The sequence below is a fragment of the Rhinopithecus bieti genome, unplaced genomic scaffold (assembly GCF_001698545.2).
Source record: "Rhinopithecus bieti isolate Rb0 unplaced genomic scaffold, ASM169854v2 scaffold_1918, whole genome shotgun sequence".
In the NCBI taxonomy this organism is placed as follows: domain Eukaryota; kingdom Metazoa; phylum Chordata; class Mammalia; order Primates; family Cercopithecidae; genus Rhinopithecus; species Rhinopithecus bieti.
The window spans coordinates 2459791-2483666 of record NW_016803680.1 but is presented as its reverse complement, the minus strand read 5'-3'; the positions used below and the strand labels follow the sequence as shown (position 1 = coordinate 2483666).

General features: G+C 52.3%; 1 protein-coding gene and 1 non-coding gene across 10 annotated transcripts in view; both read right to left on the bottom strand.

Moving 5' to 3' along the window:
• The window catches only part of POLR3E (RNA polymerase III subunit E), a 38376-nt gene extending 15028 nt beyond the window's left edge, over positions 1-23348 (bottom strand). For 2 of the 9 annotated variants that reach the window (XM_017850358.1, XM_017850409.1), the window contains exons 1-13: positions 23183-23348; positions 17561-17634; positions 15350-15400; positions 12323-12400; positions 11494-11609; positions 11023-11105; positions 6828-6935; positions 6426-6475; positions 5023-5142; positions 3544-3629; positions 3194-3238; positions 3027-3118; positions 1282-1402 (exon numbers count right to left, since the gene is read on the bottom strand). In XM_017850358.1, coding sequence (XP_017705847.1) covers positions 1282-1402; positions 3027-3118; positions 3194-3238; positions 3544-3629; positions 5023-5142; positions 6426-6475; positions 6828-6935; positions 11023-11105; positions 11494-11609; positions 12323-12400; positions 15350-15400; positions 17561-17596 — 986 coding nt within the window. In that variant the 5' untranslated portion in view covers positions 17597-17634; positions 23183-23348. Of the gene's footprint in view, positions 1-1281; positions 1403-3026; positions 3119-3193; positions 3239-3543; positions 3630-5022; positions 5143-6425; positions 6476-6827; positions 6936-11022; positions 11106-11493; positions 11610-12322; positions 12401-15349; positions 15401-17560; positions 17635-17751; positions 17876-18254; positions 18390-20126; positions 20257-21744; positions 21841-23182 lie in introns of those variants that run through there. The other 7 variants (XM_017850374.1, XM_017850365.1, XM_017850391.1 and 4 more) reach the window with 7 other exon arrangements.
• A 148-nt stretch (positions 23349-23496) lies between these two features.
• Positions 23497-23578, bottom strand: TRNAL-AAG (transfer RNA leucine (anticodon AAG)). Its single transcript has one exon. It is a non-coding gene; the product is annotated as a tRNA-Leu (tRNA).
• Between the last annotated feature and the right edge of the window lie 298 nt (positions 23579-23876).

Below are 23876 nucleotides of genomic sequence, written 5' to 3'. Positions count from 1 at the left end.
AAAAAAAAAAAAAAAAAAATACACACACACACACACACACACCAATCCAGCAGTGTATAAGTAGGAAGGAGGATAGATATAAAATATTCTGGGCCGGGCGCGGTGGCTCAAGCCTGTAATCCCAGCACTTTGGGAGGCCGAGGCGGGTGGATCACAAGGTCAGGAGATCGAGACCATCCTGGCTAACACGGTGAAACCCCGTCTCTACTAAAAAAATACAAAAAACTAGCAGGGCGAGGTGGCGGGCGCCTGTAGTCCCAGCTACTCGGGAGGCTGAGGCAGGAGAATGGCGTGAACCCGGGAGGTGGAGCTTGCAGTGAGCTGAGATCCGGCCACCGCACTCCAGCTTGGGCGACAGAGCGAGACTCCATCTCAAAAAAAAAATAGTAAAATAAAATAAAATATTCTAAGATCTCTGAATAGTTTGGAATGGGGTAAAAAGCAGCAATTAACATTAAAATGTGTTAAGTCATGAATGCAAGCTGAAAACTGTAGGGTAATCAATATATGAGCCCAAACAGCATAACTTCCAAGTTAGCAGGAAAAAACAGAAACCGAAATGAATCCAGCAGATGGTAAGAATGATATAAAAATCCAATGTAGGCAGGACAAAGGGTACTATAGGGTGACTATAATCAAGAACAATTTATTATAAATTTCAAATAGCTAGAAAAGTGAGGTTTGAATGTGCTCAACACAAAAATGAGAAATGTTTGAGGGGGCAGATATGTTAATTGCCCTGATTTGATCATTACATTGTATATATACATATTTAGATTTCACACTGCCCCCATAAATATGTACATTATGTGTTAATTTAAAAAATGTTTAAATGCAGCCGGGCGCAGTGGCTCACGCCTGTAATCCCAGCACTTTGGGAAGCCGAGGTGGGCAGATCACGAGGTCAGGAGATCGAGACCATCCTGGCTAACACGGTGAAACCCCATCTTTACTAAAACTACAACGGTGACTCACACCTATAATCCTAACACATTGGGAGGTCAAGGTGGGTGGATCACTTGAGGTCAGGATTCGAGACCAGCCTGGCCAACATGGTGAAACCTGTGTCTACTAAAAATGCAAAAATTAACCGGGCATGGTGGCATGCACCTGTAAACCCAGCTACTCAGGAGGCTGAGGCAGGAGAATCGCTTGGACCTGGGAGACAGAGATTACAGTGAGCCAAGATTGCACCACTGCATACCAGCCTGGGCAAGAGTAAAACTCTGCCTCAAGGAAAAAAATAAAATAAAATAACAAAAAATATAAAACACAACTTACCTCTTCACCACCCAGTTCCCTTGGACCAACATCGCCACCTTCTGGATGCCCCGCAGAACAGCCACGGAATCAATGGAGGGGCCCAGGAGGCTCATCAAGTTGGCAAAAGGCATGACCTTCACTGAGGAGGAGGCAGGAGACATCAGACAAGGAAGAGGGGCTGGGCCCTTCCCTCCCCTCCAAGAGTCTGCATAGCTTCAAGTTCATGTAATACCCCCAGAATGTGATAACTAACAGTAATGACACCCATCATAGACAACAGCTGACACTCTCAGGCTGCTCACTGCATGCCAGGCACTGGGCATCTCATGGAATCCAAGGATTCTATGAAGTGCCCCTTGAGGAAGACTGAGGGGTGCCTCAGGAGGAAGGGTATATTACTACTCAGACCTAGAAAGGCTTCAAAACTCACCCGTGATCTCTTGGCTAGGAAGTGGCAGAGCCAGGAAGTGAACCCAAGCCACGTGGCTCCAGTTGGTGCCCTCAATCACTGTGGTCTGCTAGCCTCAACTCCTGCCCAAGTGAGCCCTGGGCAGGGCCCAGGGAAAGTTCAAAATTTGGCTGGGCGCGGTGGCTCACGCCTGTAATCACAGTACTTTGGGAGGCCAAGGCAGGCAGATCACTTGAGGCCAGGAGTTTGAGACTAGCCTGACCAACAAGGCGAAACCCCATTTCTACTAAAAATACAAAAATCAGCTGGCTGTTGTGGCGGGCACCTGTAGTCCCAGCTACTCCGGAGGTTGAGGCATGAGAATTGCTTGAACCCAGGAGGCGGAGGTTGCAGTGAGTCGAGATTGTGCCACTGCACTCCAGACTGGGCAACAGAGCAAGACTGTCTCAAAAAAAAAAAAGTTCCAAGTCCTCTGCAGGAAGGCAGCCTGCAATCCCGGGCATATCACGGAGCTCCCCTCTCTCCTTAGACTCCCAAGAGCTCATGGTGGCATCTCAAAGGAGGAGCCCAGGTTCTGGGGCTCCATTCTGAGCTCAAGGATCAGGTCTGTTGTTCACCAGCCACGGGTGCCCTAAAGGTTCTGGCTCTCAAGAGTCCTTTGAGAAAAGGAGACCAGTCCTTATGGTGCCAGGTCTGGTGAGGGTACCCAGAAGCAGTGCCAGTGAAGACATTGTCATGAAAATGACTCTGAGCCAGCACAGTGAGTGGTGTTTGCTTGTAGGCCCAGCCACCCAGGAGGCTGAGGCAGGAGGATCACTTGGCGCCCAGGAGTTACACAGCAAAACCCTACGTCTCTTTAAAAAAAAAAAAAAAGCCCCTAGTCCATGTTTACCTGCAAGGCCCTGAACTTTAGAAGCCTCCTCTCTGATTTCTCACATTCGTCCCCAGGAACTATCATTAGTCTCTTTTCACAGAAAAACAAACGAAGCCTCCGAAAGGTTAGTGACCTGCCCAAGAGCACGACAGGCAAGTGGCGAGCATGGCATGGGAACCCCAGCCCGCCTGCGGGGGCCAGACACACTACTGTCCCGCATTCACAGGAACCCCGAGCCCGTCTGCGGGGGCCGGCCGCACTGCCGTCCTGCATTCACGGGAACCCCGAGCCCGTCTGCGGGGGCCGGCCGCACTGCCGTCCTGCATTATCTTTCCAGACACGGATGCAGCTGCAAAGCTGAGCAGGCTGTGGGCAGCAGGGGGCCTCTGGCCTTGCTCCCTGGTCCTCGCTGTCCCAGAGTCCATTCCTCAGGAGCCACTGGGACTGGGGCCCCTGGGAGGGCAGGGGGTGGGCACCCACCATTCTTCATCAGGATCTTGATCTGATCAGCCAGGGGCAGCGTGCGCAACTGGGCCATGGACAGGACGTTGCTGGGGGCCACAGGCTTGTCTCTGGGGAAAGCAGAGGAGGTGGGTTAGAGGCGGCCGGCCCAGAAAGGGAGAGGGTGTCCAGCCGCTTCTACTTACTTCTCCTCCTCCTGGCTGGGCGGCATCAGCATCATCAGGTACTCACTGCAGGGACACGGCAGGAGCACAGGCTCAGGGCTGAGCCAGGATGGACCCTCCTCACCAGCTGCCTAGGTGAGGGTCTGGGGAGGGGGTGCAGACAGCCCACCCCTGCCTTCCCCTGGCAGCCCTGAGCCCCTACAGAAAAAGGGACCATCTCTTTCCAGGCCCACCCTCCTGGCCTCCAGGGGACAATGGGCTCCATCCTCATGCTAGAGTAGGGGCCACAGTCCTCTGGGAGGATCCACACCAAGGACCCTCGGGGACCCTGGGTGGGCATCCAGCTTGCATGCTGGCCCAGCCCATCCCACCTGGGTGACTTGACGAGCTCCGTGTTCTCCACTCCACTCGAGCCGGGGCACAGCAGGTACTGGCGCTCATGCTCAGAGCGACTGTCCTGTTGGAGGAGGACAGGGTGTGAGAGGAGCCTCAGTTGATGGCCCTGGCCTGGCCCTCTCCCCCAAGGCCTCCCCTGTCTTCCACTCCATGGCCAGCCACAGGACCACATCCAACCTCCTGAGCACAGCCCCCAAGGCCTCTGACATGGCCTCAGCCACTCATCTTCCTGGCCTTATGACCAGCCCAGCCCCAGCCCCCAAGCCTCGATGCCTTGTCTATAACACAGGCACACCACCAGCAATGACAAAATGATGGCTAACGTTCACTGAGCACCTAGGATGAGGTGGACTCCGTTCCACTGACTGTAAATATACTAACCTATCTCATCTTCAAAATAACTTGGCAAGGTAGGTACTATTATTACTACTCTCATTTTATAAAAAAGAAAACTGAGGCTCAGAGAGGTTAGGTAACATGCCCAAGGTCACACAGGAAGAAACAGCAGCGTCCAGAAGTTTGACCCCGAGTCTAAGGGTTTGTCAACACAAATCTCTTCCAAGAAGGTCCCAGAGAAATCAGGAGTTGTTCCTCACCCCAGAAAATATTGGGAGCCCTGGCCCATGGTGTTTTTGGAAGCTTCCCTCACTCAGTACATAGTTTCAAGGGTTAGGTTCTAAAGTCAGTGCACCAGGGCCAGGTGGTCGTGGCTCACGCCTGCAATCCCAACACTTAGGGAGCCTGAGGTGGGCAGATCACTTGAAGTCAGGAGTTCACGACCAGCCTGGCCAACATGGCAAAACCCTGTCTCTACTAAAAAAACAAAAACAAAAAAAATTAGCACGTGCCTGTAGTCCCAGCTACCTGGGAGGTTGAGGCAGAAGAATCACTTGAACCCGGAGGTGGAGGTTGCAGTGAGCTGAGATTGAGCCACTGCACTCCAGCCTGGGTGACAGAATGAGACTGTCTAAATAAATAAATAAATAAAAATAAAGTAAACAAAGTCAGCGTACCAGATGAAAACCAAGTATAGTAAAAAAAAAATCCCCCTGGGCAGGTGTGCTGGGAACTCTGGGGCAACAACACACGACTGACTCTCTAGGGCAGAACCGGAGAATGCGCCTGGCCTGCGTTTAGGGCCTGGGCTGCAGCGAAAATATGTAACCAGGCACCAGCCCCACTGCAAGCCCAGCAAGATGCCCAGGCCCAGGGGCCAAACCCCACCCAGGGAACCAAGGACTCATATCTTTTTCTCTGGTTCCCCTGGGGCCCACGCTAAGTGGCTCGGCTACAGTGAAGTGTAAACTGTCCGCAGGACTCGATTCTCTCTCTGTGGCTATGACTCATAAATCTGATTTAAGTTCAAGGTGAGACATGGAGGTCATACCATGACCCTTCTGGGCACCGGGGTATTTCCCCCAGGGCCCCACGAAGCCCCGCTCACCCTCACTCACCCTCAGGCCATAGTAATGCAGATGGACCCAGGGCTCCTCCGCATGCTTCTTCTGCAGGAACTCGTAGGACTGCACACGGCGCTGGCGGGCCTGCTCTGACTCGGGCCGGGAGAACCGCACCTGCGGTGGGAAGCGGAAGAGGTCATACCCTCGGGCCTGTGACCCTTGCTGGGCTGCTGTCTCAGCCCCTGCCAGGAGACCAGAGAACTCCGTATCCGGGTTTTCCACTCTCCCTTCCTTTCCTAGCACGGGTCATTTAAATTCCGTTCCAACCGTGTCACTCCCAGAGCTGCCTGCACACGCCAGGGAGCGGCTTATACTTGCTCTTGCCTGCCCAGCCCAGAGGCTTGAGGGGAATTACAGAGTGCCAGGTACCACAGCGGGCAGAGTCCTTAAAGCATACAGGCCCAGGACGCCTTTTCTTTCTTTCCTTCTTTTTTTTTTTTTTGAGACGGAGTCTCGCTCTGTCACCCAGGCTGGAGTGCTGTGGCCGGATTTCAGCTCACTGCAAGCTCCGCCTCCCAGGTTCACGCCATTCTCCTGTCTCAGCCCCCCGGGTAGCTGGGACTACAAGCGCCGCCACGTCGCCCGGCTAGTTTTTTGTAGTTTTAGTAGAGACGGGGTTTCACCATGTTAGCCAGGATGGTCTCGATCTCCTGACCTCGTGATCCGCCCGTCTTGGCCTCCCAAAGTGCTGGGATTACAGGCTTGAGCCACCGCGCCAGGCCCAGGACACCTTTTCTAAGTCCCCCAGAGCGGAAGGGAGTTTCTAAGGTCCTAATAAGCTACGGAGAGAAGCGGATGAGCTCCCTGTGCCACCTCCATGTCCGGTATGCCGGGGTTCCCCAGTCCTCAAGGACCTCCAAACACTCACCACTCTCTAGCCACACCTGTGTATCATCCTTCTACGTGGAGCATTTTTCTTTTGGTACTACTCATTTTGATCTAAATACGCTTAAATAGGGAAAACTTTATAAACAATAAATGGAAGGTTAAGATTCTTTGAAAAATCTTTAAAATTCAGGAGTAACTATTAAAACAGAAACTATTCATCTGTGCCCCAGAAAGAGGACAGAATCACAGTTAATTGGCTTTGGCTCTGTTAAGACACGGGTTTCATGGCAGAGCTGGTCTGCGGGTTCTCGGGGCTCCTGGCCCCAGCTTCCTGCTCCCAGGTGATTCCAGCCAAGCCCCAGGCACACATCTCCTGGATCCAGCCAGGCTTTCCGTCTCGTGTACAGTTGGGACAAGGCAGGTTGTTCCCTCCAGGTAGCCCAGCAAGAAGGCTCAAAAGCATGGACCCTGTTTGCTCCACCTGCTTTCTGCGAAGACCCACTACCCCTTGGTCTGTGGTCCTGCTGCCACCCAAGCAGAACCCTCCTCCTCCAGGGACCAGGGCTCACCGTGATCTGCTTAACATCGTCTTCTGCCTCATCCTGTGAAGAGTCCCCTGCTGCAAGAGAGACAAGCCACTGACTGCAGTCCTGGGGAGCCTCCACCTCCCTTCTCTCAACCGCACCCACCAGGGAAGCCTCAGGCCACGGTGCCGGGAATTCTCCCCCGCAGAGGGAGCTGCCTAAGCCAGTGGTTCTCAATTGGGGATAGTTTTGCCCCTTTACCCCGGGGATACTGGGCAATGTGACATTTTTGATTGTCATGACTGTGGGGTGGGTGCTTCTGGCATCTAGTAGGTAGAGGCCAGGGATCCTGCTAAACATCCTATCATCCCATCCCTCTTTCCAGGACCAAGCCATCCCACTAGGATGAAGGCAGGCAGGTAGCAGGGCTGGGGATCCCAGGCTCACCCTCGTTGGCTGCCTCCCTCTCCCGGTGCTTGGCGTCAGCCTTATCCAGGTAGGAGAAGCTGGGCCGCAGCTGCAGGATGCCATGTAAAGGTGTCAGGTGGAGCTCACCTGGCGGAGGAAGAAGGGCTTGGACCCAACTCTAGAAACCTGCCCAGTTTGGCTCAAGGGAGTCATCAAGTCCCCTGAAGACCTAGGCCCACCATCAAACCGCCTCCCATTCCCGCTGCAGCCCCCAATCCTAGAGTCTTGGGACCACCAGGCCAGGGACCATCCCCAAATCCACCTGGTACTGCTGGACACAGCAAGCACACAGCCCAGACTAGGACAGGAACCTGGACTCTTCTGTTCGAACCCACTTCCTTCAGTCCCACCTCCCAGCCCGGTTCCACGCCCCTCTCCCCAGCTGCTTGCTTTGCCACACTAGGCAAATTCGCCCTGCTGTTTACCCCGCAGGCCTCAGCCAGATCACCCTTACTGTCCCACCCCACACACCTGGATTTCCTCTCCTTCTTATCCTCTACCTCTTCCTGCCAAAATCCCACCCGTTCCACTAGGAGTCCACTAGTGCCACTGTGGCTGGGGAAGAGGCCCTGCTGGAACTGGGTGGAATATCCACATGGCCTCTGATAAAGATGATGACTTTCCCTCCCACTGCAAGGGATGTGGCTTTCAAGAATCACACGCTTGAGACATGGGTTCTAAACAGAACACTAGAGTTACATGGCGCTACTTTTGATCCTATCCCGTTTTGTTTCCTAAGTGTTCAGATTAGTTTCATTCATTGCTTTTGAGACTAAACACTTAAGCACTTTGTACTTTTTTTGTTGGAGACGAAGTCTCGCTCTATCACCCAGGCCAGAGTGAGCCATGATCTTGGCTCACTGCAACCTCCACCTCCCCGGTTCAAGTGATTCCCCCGCCTCAGCCTCCCAAGTAGCTGGGACTACAGGTGTGTGCCACCATGCCCGGCTAAATTTTTTTGTATTTTAGTAAAGATGGTGTTTCACCATGTTGGCCAGGATGGTCTCAATCTCCTGACCTCGTGATCTGCCCGTCTCGGCCTCCCAAAGTCCTGGGATTACAGGTGTGAGCCACTGCACCCGGCCGCACCTTGTACTTTTTACCAGCTTTGGGACAAGACTCATGTACCATACAGTCCACTCCTTTAAAGCATACAAATCAATGTATTTTTTTTTTTTTTAGATGGAGTCTCACTCTGTTGTCCAGGATGTTCAGTGGTACGATCTCAGCTCACTGCAACCTCCGCTTCCTGAGTTCAAGCTATTCTCCTGCCTAAGTCTCCTGCGTAACTGGGATTACCGGCATATACCACCACGCCTGGCTAATTTTTTGTATTTTTAGTAGAGATGAGATTTTACCATGTTGGCCAGGCTGGTCTCAAACTCCTGACCTCAGGTGATCTGCCCACTTCAGCCTCCCAAAGTGCTGGGATTACAGGCATGAGCCACTACTCCCGGCCGTAATTCAATGTATTTTAACGTACTCACAAAGCTGTGCAGCCAGCACAATCAATTTTAGAACATTCTCATAACCACAAAAAGAACCAGGCAATCCCCACTCCACTCTCCCACTAGTCCCTGGTAGCCACTAATCTACTTTCTGCCTCTGTGGATTTGCCTGTTCTGGACATTTCACATACAGCCACACATGACTTAACAATGGGGATACGTTCTGAGAAATTCATCATTAGGTGATTTCATCATTGTGCAAACATCGCAGAGTGCACTTATACAAACCCAGACAGCAAAGCCTACTACATGCCTCGGCTCTATGGTATGGCCTGTTGTTCCCAGGTTACACACTGTATAGCATGCTACTCCCCTGAATACCGTAGGCAGTTGTAACAGAATGGTATTTGTGATCTAAATATATCTAGGCTGGGTGCAGTGGCTCATATCTGTAATCCCAGCACTTTGGGAGGTAGAGGCCGGAGGATCACTCAAGCCCAGGAGTTTGAGACCAGCCTGGGCAATACAGACAGACCGCATCTCAACAAAATTCTTTTAAAAAAATTAGCCAGATGTGGTGGCACGGCCTGTAGTCCTAGCTACTCAGGAGACTGAGGGAAGATTGCTTGAGCCCAGGAGATAGAGGCTGCAGTGAGCTATGATCACCACTGAACTCCAGCCTGGGTGACAGAGTGAGACCCGGTCTCCAAAAAAATTAAAAAATTAAAACAAACAAACAAAAAAAAACCCCACACAAACAAAAAGACCCAAAAAACCCTAAACATAAAAAAGGTACAGTAAAAGTATAGTATAAAAGACTAAAAACAGCTTATAGGACTGAAGCTGCTCTGGGTGAGAGTGAGTGGCGAGTGAATGTGAAGGCCTATGACATTACTACACGCTACTGTAGACTTCATAAAGACTGCACACTTAGGCTACACTAAACTTATAAAAAAATAGGCTGGGCACAGTGGCTCATGCCTACAATCCCAGCACTTTGGGAGGCCGAGGTGGGTGGATCACGTGAGGTCAGGAGTTCGAGACCAGCCTGGCCAACATGGCAAAAACCCTGTCTCTACTAAAAATACAACAATTAGCTGGGAGTGGTGGTGTGCACCTGTAGTCCCAGCTACTCAGGAGTCTGACACAGGAGAATTGCTTGAAACCGGCAGGCAGATTTCAGTGAGCCAAGATTGAGCCACTGCATTCCAACCTGGGCAACAGAGTGAGACTCCCTCTAAAAAAAATACATAAATAAATTTATGAAAAATATATCTTTATTGTATATGTTTTTTTCAAGACAGAGTCTTGCTCTACTGCCCAGGCTGGAGTGCAGTGGTGGAATCTCAGCTTACTGCAACCTCCGCCTCCCAGGGTCAAGCAATCCTCCCACCTCAGCTTCCTCAGTAGCTAGGACTAAGGGGTGTGCCACTATGCCCAGCTAATGTTTGTATTTTTTGTAGAGAAGGGATTTTACTATGTTGCCCAGGCTGGTCGGGAACTCCTGGGCTCAAGCGATCTGCCTGCCTCGGCCTCCCAAAGCATTGGGATTACAGGAAAGAGGCACCACGCCCAGCTATATGCTTTTACCTTGTTTTTGTTGTTGTTGTTGTTTGGTTTTTTTTTAAACTTTTTAAACTTTCTACTAAAAACTAAGACACAGGCTGGGCGTGGTGGCTCACACCTGTAATCCCAGCACTTTGGGAGGCCGAGGTGGGTGGATCACCTGAGGTCAGGAGTTTGAGATCAGCCTGGCCAACGTGGCAGAATCCCATCTCTACTAAAAATACAAAAATTAGCTAGGTGTGGTGGTGCGTGCCTGTAATCCCAGCTATTTGGGAGGCTGAGGCAGGAGAATCGCTTGAACCTAGGAGGCGGAGGTTGCAGTGAGCTGAGACTGTGCCACTGTACTCCAGCCTAGGCGACAGAGTGAGACGCTGTCTCAAAACAAAACAAACAAACAAAAAACTAAGACACAAACATACGAGTTAGCCTAGGCCTACACAGGGTCAGGCTCATTAAGACATCACTAGGTGAGCCAGTTCTTCAGCTCCATTATAACCTTTCGGGACCACCGTTGAGTATGTGGTTGGTCGCTGACTGAGACGTAAGCACACAGCGCGTAGCTGTGAGTGAGGAAGCCCGTGGCTTCTTTCCCTTAGCACAATGTTCTCAAGGTTCATCTGCGTGGTAGCATCGGTGCGTCATTCTTTTCTGGGTCAAATAACATCCACTGCGTGAATGGAACACATTCTATTTCTCCATGAATCCAGCGGAAGGGCATCTGGGTGGTTTCCACATTTTGGCTATCATGAAGATGCTACTGTGAACACCTGTGTATGGTTTTGTGTGGACACATGTTTTCATTTCTTTTGGATAGATGCTGCCTAGGAATGGAATTGCTCTGTCATAAGCTTTGTCTTTAAAGACAAAATTCTGTCCCCAAACGTATGTTATGCTACTTGTATGTATCTGTGTTCCGGGAGGACAAATGAACTTGGAGCCCCACCCCATCTAGTCAGGCAGTGTCCAACCAGCGGGCCCCAAAGGTGGCCACTTCCAATCCCCTGACAATGTCTCATTTCTGTTATTTCCACACCTGCCCGGCTCCCGCAGTGTCTAGCTTTCAGGGCAGGTGGGAAATGGACACCAGGCTGGGGAGGTTCTCTCCCTGCCCAGCCCCCACAATGCCATGTCCCCACCAGGGGACGCCCAGCCCCGGGTACCTTGCCTGTAGAGTGCAGCAGCATAACGGGATGTGTTACTGGTGGTCTGGGAAGAGCAGAAGGTCTGTTTGTCCATCAGCTTCCTGGAGCACAGGGAGAAGCAACATCACAGGGGAAGGCAGCTCTGAGCCAGGGCCTGTGGCCACAGCGCACTCCACCCCCCAGACACCTTCTGAAGTGCCTCAGTCAGGGACCAAGGCCGCAGGGCAGCCTACGCGGGTCTCAGGAGCGGAGCCTGGGGATGAGAAAACCCATGGCCTTGTTTGTAGACCAAGAGATGAGGAGTGGGTGGGAGCTCTGGGACCAGCTAGCTCAGGGAGGGTGGGGTCTGAGACAGGCCCAGCCCTCCAAAGGCTGGGACGCTGGTGGGGAGCCCAGTGACGGGGCAAAGGGGGTCAATGTCTTTAAGGTCTTTGGGAGGCTCCTGTGTGAACACAGGGAAACCGGACAGGCTTGGGGCTGGGAACTCACGAGGAATACGTGCTGGTCTCGTCGGCGCAGGCCCCGTCCACGTTCAGCGCGATCTGCTCTCCTTTGCTGCGGCAGTAGTTGGGGTTCAGCGTGTCGATGGCCATCTCAAGCTCTACCTGGAAGCACCAAGCATCCCCACCAGCCATGAGAAGCCCAAGGCACGGCTCCCCAAGGGACACCCTAACCCCACCATGGCCACCTCCTGACCAGGTCCCTGCCCAGAAGCGGGACTGACACATGTCCCCAAGGGTCCCTGGATTTCAGTCCACACCAAGGGCCACAAACCCAAATTCCAACAAAAATGTTACAATTTTTTTTTTTTTGCGGGAGGAAGTGGACAGTCCTGTAATCTTATTTGTCCTCTACTTCACTCCCAAAGGTCTAAATTAGGTGCCAACACTTAAAAATCAAGAGATTTCTCACAAAAATCCTTATTTCTCACTTCTCTTGAAAAGCCAGCAGAACTGGCAATACCAGGATGGCACTTCCATGTGGCTACAGGGGCTAGAGTTGCAGACCCTCCATGGACAGACGCTAGGTTCTCTTCCTATCAGACCTACTCCATGTTCACCCGCCTGCCCCAGTCGTACCCTGGGAACCTAAGCTCACATCTGGTCCCATTCTCTAATTCATCAGCCTTGTGCCTCCCTGACCTCTCTGGAGCTGCCCTGTCTTTCTGGACACTTTCCTTCTTCAGCTTTCAAGGCCCTGGGAGCTGCTGGTTCTCCTAATTCTCCAATGGCCCCTTCTCTGAGCTTCTCGCCTCCACCGGCTCCCACCCTCATCACCCTTTCTTCCCGCCCCCACTGCCCTCAGCGGGCAGCCCCACCTTCTGCTGCTTGGGCTTGATCTTGGCTGAGAGGTGCGGAATGTCATCGTAGGTCATCGAGGCTGGACGCACAGGGTACTGGGGAGGGGAAGGGAGCCATTAACTCTACTCCGCCCAGCCCTGCCCAGAGCTGGGCCCCGCCCAAGAATCAACAGCTATCTCCAAACCCACCCCAAGCAGAGACTGGCCTTACCCTACCACAAGGGTACCAGCTACCCAGCTCTACCATGAGGCACCCCTGCCAGTCTCCACCTGTAGCCCTATTCTCATCAGCTCCCCCCGGCCTCCCTCCAAAGGGCCACTGCAGGATGTCTCTGACTTCCAAGGGACAAGCCTACACACAAGAACCCAAACCAGCATGCTGCTGCTCCAGGAACCCGCACAGCACAGCCATGGGAGGTGAGGATGGGGGTCCAGGGCCTAACTACCAGTGGACAGGCCATCTGGGGAGAGAAGGATGAACAAAAGAAGTCCACAAGGAAGCAAAGAGCGAAAGCAACACCGGCACGTGCTGCTCACTGCTGAGGCCAGACGACGGGCAGGTGGAAATTCATGATCCCATTCTCTCTCCTTATCCGGTTATGTGAGCTTCTTCACAAGATACTGAAGAAGGGAGCCAGGCAGCCATGGCCCACTCTTATCTTTACATGAATGGCTCACACTGCAATGCGCCCAACACTCAGGGGCTCCTGTCCACATCTGTCCTCACAGTGCACTGTCTCTCTCTCTCTCTCTTTCTCTCTCTTTCTCAGGTAGAGGAGTCAAAATTTGGACCCCTCCTCAAATGCTCTGCCTGGTCTCACGACAGCCTGTGGAATGAGCCTGGTGGAGGCATGGCAGTGTGGAAAACAGGCCCTTTCAGATCAGCTACATTCTAGCACAAGGAGACGGTCATTTCCTAAAAGCTCACTCACACAGCAAAGTCGTGACTCTTCCCTGCTTCCTGGGCTGGGACTGCGGGCAGTTCTGAGATCACCTGACCAGGGGTGGGAAGGTTGAAGGGCGCAGGTTCTGGCATCACAGGCCTGGCTTCCAGTCCTCATCCTGTTCCTTGTTAACTGTGAACTCAGGCACCTCGCCTCCCTGAGGCTAAGCATCCTCACCTCCCAGTGCTGCTGTTAGCACAGAGGAGGCAAACAGACCCAATGGCGGCACAGGGCTTGGCACTCTGGAGACACAGGGGTCACTGGCACCTCCACCATCACTTTGCAGCCAGTCAAGGAAGCAGTGTGAGCAGGCACACAAGCACAGGCCCCATTCCCACGGTCCATAAGGGTGACACCCCGGGAGTGGAGGCCAGGCCCTCCCAGCACAGGCTTGCAGCATCGCTGCCATGGTGCTCCTCAGGCCCCCGTGCCCGTGAGGGCCTCCCTGTGCCTCGCATTCTCATGTGTATCATGGGATATGAACACTGACTCTAACTGTGGGAATGTAACATGGGGCAGAGCAGCCCAGCAGTTTAGCCTCAAAAAGCTAAACGCAGACCCAGCAGTTCTGCTACCAGGCATATACCTGGAAGAAATGAGAATTCACGTTCACATAAAAACTATGTGAATGTCCACAGTAGCATTATTTATAATAGCCAAAAAGGAGAAATAACCCAAACACCCATCAGCTGACGAATGGATAAACAAATGTGGTCTGTCCATACAATGGCACATTATTCATCAACAAAAGATCAAATATTGGCTGGGAACGGTGGCTCACACCTGTAATCCCAGCACTATGGGAGGCTGAGGCGGGTGGATCACGAGGTCAGGAGTTCGAGACCAGGCTGGTCAACATAGTAAAACACCATCTCTACTAAAAATACAAAAATTAGCTGGGCTTGTGGCACGTGCCTGTAGTCCCAGTTACTCAGGAGGCTGAGGCAGGAGAATTGCTTGAACCTGGGAGGCAGAGGCTGTGGTGAGCCGCAATCAAGCCACTGCACTCCAGCCTGGGCAACAGAGCAAGACTCGGTCTCAAAAAAAAAAAAAAAAAAAAAAGCTCAAATACTGATGCAGGCTATAGCTACCATGTGGATGAGCCCTGAAAACATCACGCAAAGTGAAAGCAGCCAATCACAGGAGGCCACATATTGCAAGATTCCAGCTATGTGAACAGAACAGGCAAATCCACAGACAGAAAATAAGGGGAATGGATGCCTGGGGTTGGAGGTGGGAATGGGGGGCACATGGGGACTGATTGCTAATAGGTGTGGGGTTCCTTTAAAGGGGGACAAAACTGCCAAAATAGACTGTGGCGCTGGTTGCACAGCCCCATGAATAGACTAAAATCCACTGCATTACACACTGAAATGGGGAAATTGTATGGTGTGTAAATTCTATCTCAATATATCCGTTATAAAATACAATAATCACCACCATAGGGTTATTGTGGGGTTAAAGAGGTAACTTGGGTAAATGCTTTAAACAGTCTGCATATGGTCAATGCTCAATACATGTTGGCCACTATGACAAGCTGCAGACCCAGCAGCAACGGGAGGGGGCAGAGGTAGCAACCCAGGGCCCTCACAGCTGGCAGGACTGAGGGCTCACAGACGCTGCCGTGGAGCGGCCCCTTGGAGCCTCCACAACAGCGGCCATCAGCACTGGCACTAACTCTCTGCCAGGTGGCATCCTAAACACTTCACTGTGGACTCAGTCCGTCCTCCCGGGGACCCTATGAGGCAGGCATTATTACCATCACCACTTTGCAAGTGAGGAAACTGAGGCACAGAAGAATTAAGAAATGTGCCCATGGTCTCGCAGCTACGGTGTGATGGAGCTGGATCTCAATCCGGTCTGACCCCAGGGCCCCAGCTTTAACTGCTGCACCCTTCTGCCTCTCCTGTGTCCCTTCAGTTTTCCCGTCTTTGAAATGAGACCAGTATTAACCCACCCACGAAAGCAAAGTGACCCCATGACACTCTCCACACCGAGAACCCTAGCTGAGGTTTCCCATCGTCTCCTGCCCATGTTCCTGAGTCCACATCACCCATCCACACCTGCTTTTCCCCTCTTTACCTTCAAGTCCCATAATTACCTGAAAGAGATACAGCTTTTCCGCCAGACTCTTGGCCAAGTACACGTCGATCTGGGAAGAAGGGAAGATGACTTAACCGGGAGACTGGACACAGTGCTGACCTTCTGGGGCTGTGCGGGCGCTTCCAGCTTCAGTTAGGGGTAGTGGCTCAGGGAGGCAGTTTGGGGAAGGAGGAAATAGCTCAGCTCATGCTAAAAGCAAGGAGATCCAAGGCTGCACACTGGGTATATTCAGGAATCCCTCCAGAAAGCTCCCAGGGGAACCAGGGCCAGAGTTCACCTGGCACCCCCACCCAAGTTCATAATCCCCCAGTAAGCACACATCTTCCCTGGGGCTGCACTGATTGGGAAACATCCTGGAGCCTGGGCAAATGCTCTTCTGAGAGGCAGCCAGGCGAGGGCTCACCTATGCCTGTGCCTCCTGGCTGGGCCCTCCACCTGCCCCTCCTGGACAGGCCTACCACCCTGTCTTAGGGGGTCTGCCCTTCATGACTGGTAGCTTCGCTTCCTGTCTTCCCAACACTAACCACCCCCACCCCGCCATGCAACAGTTTGCCTTCCTGCTTCCTAGCTCCTCCTATGAACCACATTCTCTCCTGCCCCTGGGCCTTTGCACATGCTTTTCCCTGCATCTACAGAGCTCTTCACACATGCCTCCCCTGAGCCTTGATTGCTTGCTCCTCCGAGGACTTGGTTGAGGCATGACTTGGGCAGGAAGCATTCCAGGGTCCCTGGCTGCAGAGGGCGCTGCCTCTGTCCTCAGAGTCCCTTGGACTCTTCTATCCCATCACCACCCCCGTATTGTAACTCCTGCTACTGCAGTGTAGATGCAGCTTAAATGCATCTAAATAACCCACATCTAGTAACTTAGCAACATCCCCCAAGCAAGGAAAAACCACCTCTATTCATCTCCGAGGACCTTCTCCTTGCCCCTGCCCTTCCCACTGGAGGTCAGGCTCTGCATATAGGGAGGCTGAAAGCAGATGCAGTTACTTTTTGCCTTTTGCCTTCCAAAAGTCTAAGTCCTGGGTTAAAAGGATTCTGAAAGGTGAGTTTGACTATAAACAGCTTTCTCTAAGAAGGGAAACCTGGGCCAGGCATGGTGGCTCATACCCGTAATGCCTATACTTTGGGAGGCCAAGGTGGGTGATCACTTGAGGTCAGGAGATCGAGACTAGCCTCGTTATCATGGTGAAATCCTGTCTCTACTAAAAATACAAAAATTAGCCAGGCGTGGTGGCAGATGCCTGTAATCCCAGCTACTCAGGAGGCCGAGGCACAAGAATCATTTGAACCCGGAGGCAGAGGCTGCGGTGAGCCAAGATCACACTACTGCACTCCAGCCTGGGCAACAGAGGGAGACTCCATCTCCAAAAAAAAAAAAAAAAAAAAAAATTAGTCGGGCGTGGTGATGGGCACCTGTAATCCCAGCTACTCAGGAGGCTGAGGCAGGAGAATCGCTTGAACCTGGGAGGCGAAAGTTGCAGTGAGCCGAGATGGTGCCACTGAACTCCAGCCTGGGCAACAGAGCAAGACTCTGTCTCCTAAAAACAAAAAAAAAGGGGTGGGCGGGAAATCTGCCTCCCACTGCCTGCACCCTACACCCAGAGACTCCTGCCTCATCAGTCTTGCCCACAGCCCATTAGCTTCCCAGGGAAGGGGACCCTCCTTGCCCTGCTGACTGATGTGTCACAGCCCCCGGCACACAGTGGTCCAGTGAACAGTTGCTGAATGACTGCATCTGCGTAAGCCTGGGAAGGAGGGACTGATGAGCCCATTTACTCATTCATTCACCAAATAGTCGCCGGGTACCTGGGTGCCAGGCACTGTACTCGGGCTTTGTGGCACAGCAGTGGACAGGAAAGAAAGCAATGAACTGATATCTAGGGGATGACAGGGGCTAGGCCAAGTATGAGTTATCGCCAAGGTAAGGGCAGAGAGAGACACGGGAGGGTCCAGGAGGGGAGCTGGGTGTGGAAGGGCAGTCAGGGAAGGCCTCTCTGATGAGGTGATGCCGGATCAGAGACCTGAAGGAAGGGAGAGGTCAGCCACGCAGGGGTCTGGGGGACAGCAGAGGGGACCAGGCAGAGGGAACAGCAACGGTTAGGGGTCCCAGAACATCAACAGGTCCCAGACTGGCCTGAGGACGCTTGGCAAGGACCCATTTCCACCGCCTGTAGCCCCGGCGGCAGGGACAGAGAGCAGCAGTTACCTCCTGTACGACTGGGTCATCCTCTTCATTGGCCATACTAGAGGAGAACCAGCCGCGCAGTCCTTGAGCTCGATCTGCAAAGGAAGGCGAGAGACTGGGACCGTCAGTCAGTCGTTCAACCAACATTTCCCTGTGCCTATTCTGCAACAGGCCCTGAACTGGGAGGCGGAGCCCACAACCAACCAACTGACCTTCTTTCTACATCTACCGTGAAGTCCACAATGGACGACCAACCCTATACCCCATCAGAAATAAAGAAGAAAAGAAACACTCGGGTGCAAGCGGGTAGACCAAGCCAACACGTGTGGGCTGCACCTGTGGGGAAAAGCAAATGACTGGCTTTAAGGGTTTCTTCTCTGCTCACAGAAAATTCACTGCCAGACAGGAGGATAGAGGTTGGCTGGTCCCAGCCATGATTAAAACACTGGAGAACTGAGGGCCCTGGGGAGGCTTGAAAGAGCAGCCAGACGTCAAACAGGAAGACAGACAGTCCAAAGCTCTCTCTGATATTTGATTTTCAAGCTGACTTTAACTCGAATCCTGAGTGAGATGACTCTTCTGTGTTTTGGTCTAAAATGACCTCTTCACACACTCTTCTGTCCTGTATTCAACACAATGACCCTGTGAGATGTGGTGACTGTCACTGTTTTATAATGAACAGACTGGAACTCAGAGATACTGTGCGCGTTTTTACCCAAAGTCACGTAGTAAGCAGGAAGATGAACTGGACTTCACATCCAGGCTGTCTGACCTCAGGTGACAGGTACAGGTAGGGGAGGTGAGAGGCAGGCAGGGCCTTTCTGCTGGGGAAGAGGCACGTGGGGTATGCCTGGAAAGAGAGGGCGTTGGGCAAGCCACGACAGCAGAGGGGAAAAGGAATTCCAGGAAGAGGGAAGGCTGCAGTTCTCCACGGGGCAGGTTGAGTATTTCAGCTGGTCTGCCCCTTCACATACCCAAAGAGAAGAGAGGTGGTCATAGGAGTACTCAGGCACCCCCAGGCCTCAGCAATCCCCAAACCCCTGCTCTTGGGTGAGACCAGCATTTTTTTTTTTTCTTCCTTAAGACAGTCTTGCTCTGTCACCCAGGCTGGAGGGCAGTGGTACAATCGGCTCACTGCAACCTCTGCCTCCCGGGTTCAAGTGATTGTCCTGCCTCAGCCTTTCAAGTAGCTGGTATTACAGGTGCCTACCACGGTACCCAGCTAATTTATATATTTTAAATAGAGACAGGATTTCACCATGTTGGCCAGGCATGATTTTTGTCTGATCTACTTAACATTTGAACTATCTAATATGTATTTATTTATTTATTTTTAAGACAAGTCTCACTCTGTCGCCCAGGCTGAAGTGCACTGGCATGATTTTGACTCACTGCTTCCTCCGCTTCCTAGGTTCAAGTGATTACCGTGCCTCAGCCTCCCAAGTAGCTGGGATTATAGGCATGCACCATCCGCCCAGCTAATTTTTTTATTTTTAGTAGAGACGGGGCTTTGCCACATTGGCCAGGCTGGTCTTGAACTCCTGGCCTCAAGTGATTCGCCAGCCTCGGCCTCTCAAAGTGCTGGGATTACAGGTGTGAGCCACTGCACCTGGATAAAAACCAAAGTCTTTATCATCCCATGTAAACCATAAACAATCTCCTGCCCCTTGACCTGCCAGACCTCATCTCCCACGAGCCTCCTACCCTCCTCTCCTCTCTAAACCCACCTCTGGGGATTTGTAGCTGCTCTACCCGCCTGATAACCTCATGACCCCCGCTTCACCTCTTTCAGGTTTTTGCTCAAATGTCACCTTATGGCTAAGACCTTCCCTCTCCAAATCAAATTGCAAACTGCCTTCCCCACCCCTCAATTCCCTTCTCTGCTCTGGTTTTCTCCATAGCAAGTGTCTATCACCATGTGACAGTTTACAGCTCTGCATCTGTGCCCACCACTATTGCCACTAAGCTGTAAGCTACGTGAAGGCAGAGATTTTGGTCTATTTTGTCCCTTGTGGTACCCCAAGTGCCTAGTACATAGCAGGCACTCAATACATGTTTATTGTCTAAATAAATGAACCATGGGAATGCTATTTAATAGGAAGCTTCCTCGGGCAGAGGAAGATATGGAGGGGGTAGAAAGAGAAAATTCAGGGAAACAGGCTATTGTAATAGTCCCAGAGACGGAGGATGGAATGAAAATCAGAAGTCGCATCTCGACAGTTTCAGGTGCATCTCGACTGTCTGCTGTGCAGAGAGAGGGCAGCGTGGAGGGGAGAGCCCAAGGCCTGACCCCATCTGCACTGGCTGCCAAGCGCCACAGACATGTCAAGCTCCTGCCTTCTCTGCAGCCGGCAGTGGACAACTGAGAGGCTGGGGCCTGCCAGGTGAGCAAGGGGACAGATCATAAGCATTGAGGGTGTGGCCTGGGAGCTTCCAAAGACACAATCATTCTTTCTTGGCTATTGCTATGCCCTGTTGGCCTCTGTGTTGCCAGGGATCGGGGAGGCTAAGGTGCCCTGTCAGCTAGAGAGCTGGAGCTCCTCCCTCTGGATAGTACATCTGGGTTGATACAAAGAGTGTCACCTCCCTTCATCCTCCAGGCCGAGGTGATCCAATTCAGTGGCTTTCAAAGTTTTCAGCCTAAGATCCACCACAGTAAGAAATTCATCTCAGCCGGGCGCGGTGGCTCACACCTGTAACCCCAGCACTCTGGGAGGCTGAGGCGGGCGGATCACAAGGTCAGGAGATCAAGACTATCCTGGCTAACACGGTGAAACCCCATCTCTACTAAAAATACAAAACATTAGCCAGGCGTGGCAGCGGGCGCCTGTAGTCCCAGCTACTTGGGAGGCTGAGGCAGGAGAATGGCGTGAACCCGGGAGGTGGAGATTGCAGTGAGCCGAGATCGGGCCACTGCACTCCAGCCTGGGCGACAGAGCAAGGCTCCGTCTCGGAAAAAAAAACAACAAAAAACGAAATTCATCTCATATAAATAACCCAGAACATACATACAGTTGCATAACTGAAACAAGGTTTCACATAACTATAACTGTCTCTACTATATGTCAGGCAGTGATGTTTTCTACTTCATTCAAAACAAAAAATGCTAGCTTCAATTCCACTAAATCGATTTTACTTCCCACTAATAAATCTCAATCCGCAATGTGAAAAGCACTCATCCACGTCTCCCTATGGCTACCTGCCTCCAAAGTCTCCCAGCAACAGTGAGTCCTTGGAAAGGCTGGCGTGGTGGCTCATGCGGGTAATCCCAACACTTTGGGAGGCTTAGGTGGAAGGACTGCCTGAGACCAGGAGTTCAAGACCAGCCTCAGCAACATAGTGAGACCACCGCCCCCCCGCCTGTCTCTTTAAAAAAAGAAAAAAAAAAATTAGCCCAGCGTGGCCTGCAGTCCCAATGACTTGGGAAGCTGAGGCAGCAGGATTGGTTGAACCCAGGAGTTTGAGGCTACAGTGAGCTATGATCACACCACTGTGTTCCATCCTGGGTCACAGGGTGAGACCCTATCTCTATTGGGGCGGGGGAGCCAGGCACACTGGCTCACGCCTGTAATCCCAGCACTTTAGGAAGCTGAGGCAGGCAGATCACCTGAGGTCAGGAGTTCCAGAACAGCCTGGCCAATAAGGTGAAACCCTGTCTCCACTAAAAATACAAAAATCAGTCAGGTGTGGTGATGCACACCTGTAATCCCAGCTACTTGGGAGGCTGAGGCAGAAGAATCGTTTGAACCTAGGAGGCAGAGGTTGCAGTGAGCTATCTTGCCACTGCACTCCAGCCTGGGTGACAGAGCAAGACTCTGTCTAAAAAATAAAAATAAAAATAAAAAAAATGTAAATCATTATTTCCCTGCCTAAAACCTGCCAACCGTCACTGTCACATAAAACAAAACCCAAACTCCTTTCCATGAGCCGCCTAAGGCCCTACATGATCTTGTCTCTGACCTCCCCTCACCATCCAGGCTGGTAGCCACTTGCTGGGCCTCCACCAAGCCAAGCCCCAGTCCACCCAAGGTCCTTTGCACATCATCAATTCCCCCACAGGGATTTCCAAGGTTGCTCCTTTTTATTGAATATCATCACCGCCTGCAGGAGAGGATAGGTTCCCTGGCCACCCTATTTTAAAAGCCTCCCCCAACTTCCTCCCAGGCACTACCACATCTCTATTTTCTTTCCTTAATGGGTCTCACCTTAATCTGGAACTACCTGGTCTATGTGCTCAGGTGTTGTCTTCTGCAATAGAATGTAAGCTCCATGAAGGCTTCTCAGTGCTTCCGTTTCCTCAACTATGAAATGAAGATTAAAAAAAAAATCCACTGCTGGTTCTCTCAATACCTAGAACAGTGCCTGGCACGAAATTGACAATATAGTACAAAGAATACTTTATATTTAAACTTCTCATTAGCCCTATTAATAGAGATTTATCATCTTCAATTTGGAAATGAGGAGACTGAGGTTCAGAGAGAAGTAACTCATCCGAGGTGGAATCAGGACAGAAACTAAGGTCTCGTTGATGTCAAAGATCCTTATTCTTATTCTTAACCACTACACTGCACAGCTCTTCGATAAAAGGCAGTATGGTTAAGTGGGTAAGAGCCTGGACTTAAGAGGAAAACTATGCGGGTTCAAATCCCACCGCAGCTGCTTCGCATCTGTTGACCTACTTGAGTTGTCTACGTTTGGTATTCTTCCCTATTTTCATCCCTAAAGTAAGGAAACTAAGTACCGACCTACAGACAGCTGAGGGGAGGAGTAAGGACGGTAATAAACGTAACCTATGGGAAGGTTCGTTATTACTTGACAACATGTTTTCTGCCAATGTAAGCGGGTAAAAACGCTGCAAGCAGGAGCGTCACCTAGTTTCTAATGAGCCATCACCACAACCCAATGAGGCAGGAATTTCTATTATCCCCATTTCACAGATGAGGAAACTGTTGAGATCGCTAAGATCTCTTATTTTCGCCTCCAAGCCCAAGGAATTCTAAAGCTAACCCAAAGGAACGACCTTGTTTGTTTACTGATACCTCCTCGGACCGAATGGTCAGGGCCGTATCCGGAGCACAGAGTTGGCTCAGTAAACACTGAATGGTTGCCTGAATAAATGAATGAGGAATCCCAGGCCTCGCCGGGCAGAAGCTAATCCGGTTCAGCTGCGAAGAGGGGGCTCCGGCAGACGCAGGTGCCCTCCCTGCCCATCCGGGCGGGCCGCCGACCCGAGCCTCGCTGTCCAATGGGTTTCTGCTCCCTCGCGGGTGGTCAGGCCCCCTTCTCACGCCCACCACGCAGTCACTGCCGCGAGCAGCCACCACACCCGACGCCGAGGACAGGTGTTCCCTCCGTAGGATGCCCCCCAGGCCCGGGTGGGGCAGGTCGGCTGGACCCTGAGTCACCGCCGGCAGCGTCGGCCGCGGCCTCCCCAACTCCCAGGTGTCGGGTCGGGGAAGTAGGAGTCCGGGGTCGGCCTGGAGCCGGCTGCCCCTCCTCCCGCCCGAGTCCCGAGAGGCCCCCAGCCCCTCGGCACGGCGCGGCGCGGGCCTCCTTGGCCTACTCGGGAATCTAGCCCAGGCCCTCGTCGTGAGTGCGGTCCCTCTCAAGCCCCAGCTCAGGCGCTGCCAAGATGGGACTCACCTCTCCGCAGGGGCCGAGCGCGGACGGCGGCAACCGCCCAGTTACCCGCGGGCTGCAGAGGCGGCGGCGGCCCGGCTCTTCTCTCAGGCGGCGGCCATGTTGCTGGTGGAGAAACTCCGGCGGACACGTGGGGGGAGCGGGCCGGCCCCAGCGCTTCCTCTTACCCACAATGCCCCGCCCCGGCGCACACGGCTCCGCCCCCTCCGCCGCGCCATTCATGCAGGCAGTGAGCCCCGCCCTGCAGCAGGGGGCGCTGATGGCACGAGCAAAACAGCCGGGCGTGTATGCAGCGGGGAACAAAAAGAGATCAACCCTGGCAGCGGTGGGATTCGAACCCACGCCCCCGAAGAGACTGGAGCCTTAATCCAGCGCCTTAGACCGCTCGGCCACGCTACCCAGCTGGTGTTAGCGTTTGCCAGAATGCTACTTAATGCTTTTGCATTCGCATTTCATCTGAAAATCGCGAGGTGTTTTTGCTGAGGTTTTTTTGCTTAACGTGTGTTCAAGCTGATCCCTATAGAATTATTTTAAAAAGCCATGTGTTGGAAAATAAACACTTGCTCCAGTTTTTAGACCCAGGTTTGTTCCGAATAGGTATTAGAGCAAAACCCATTTTTAGAAACTGTACTCTGAGATGGATGGTTACCCTGGAGACCCCTGGTTAACCCACAAGTAATCCATACGACCCGGATTG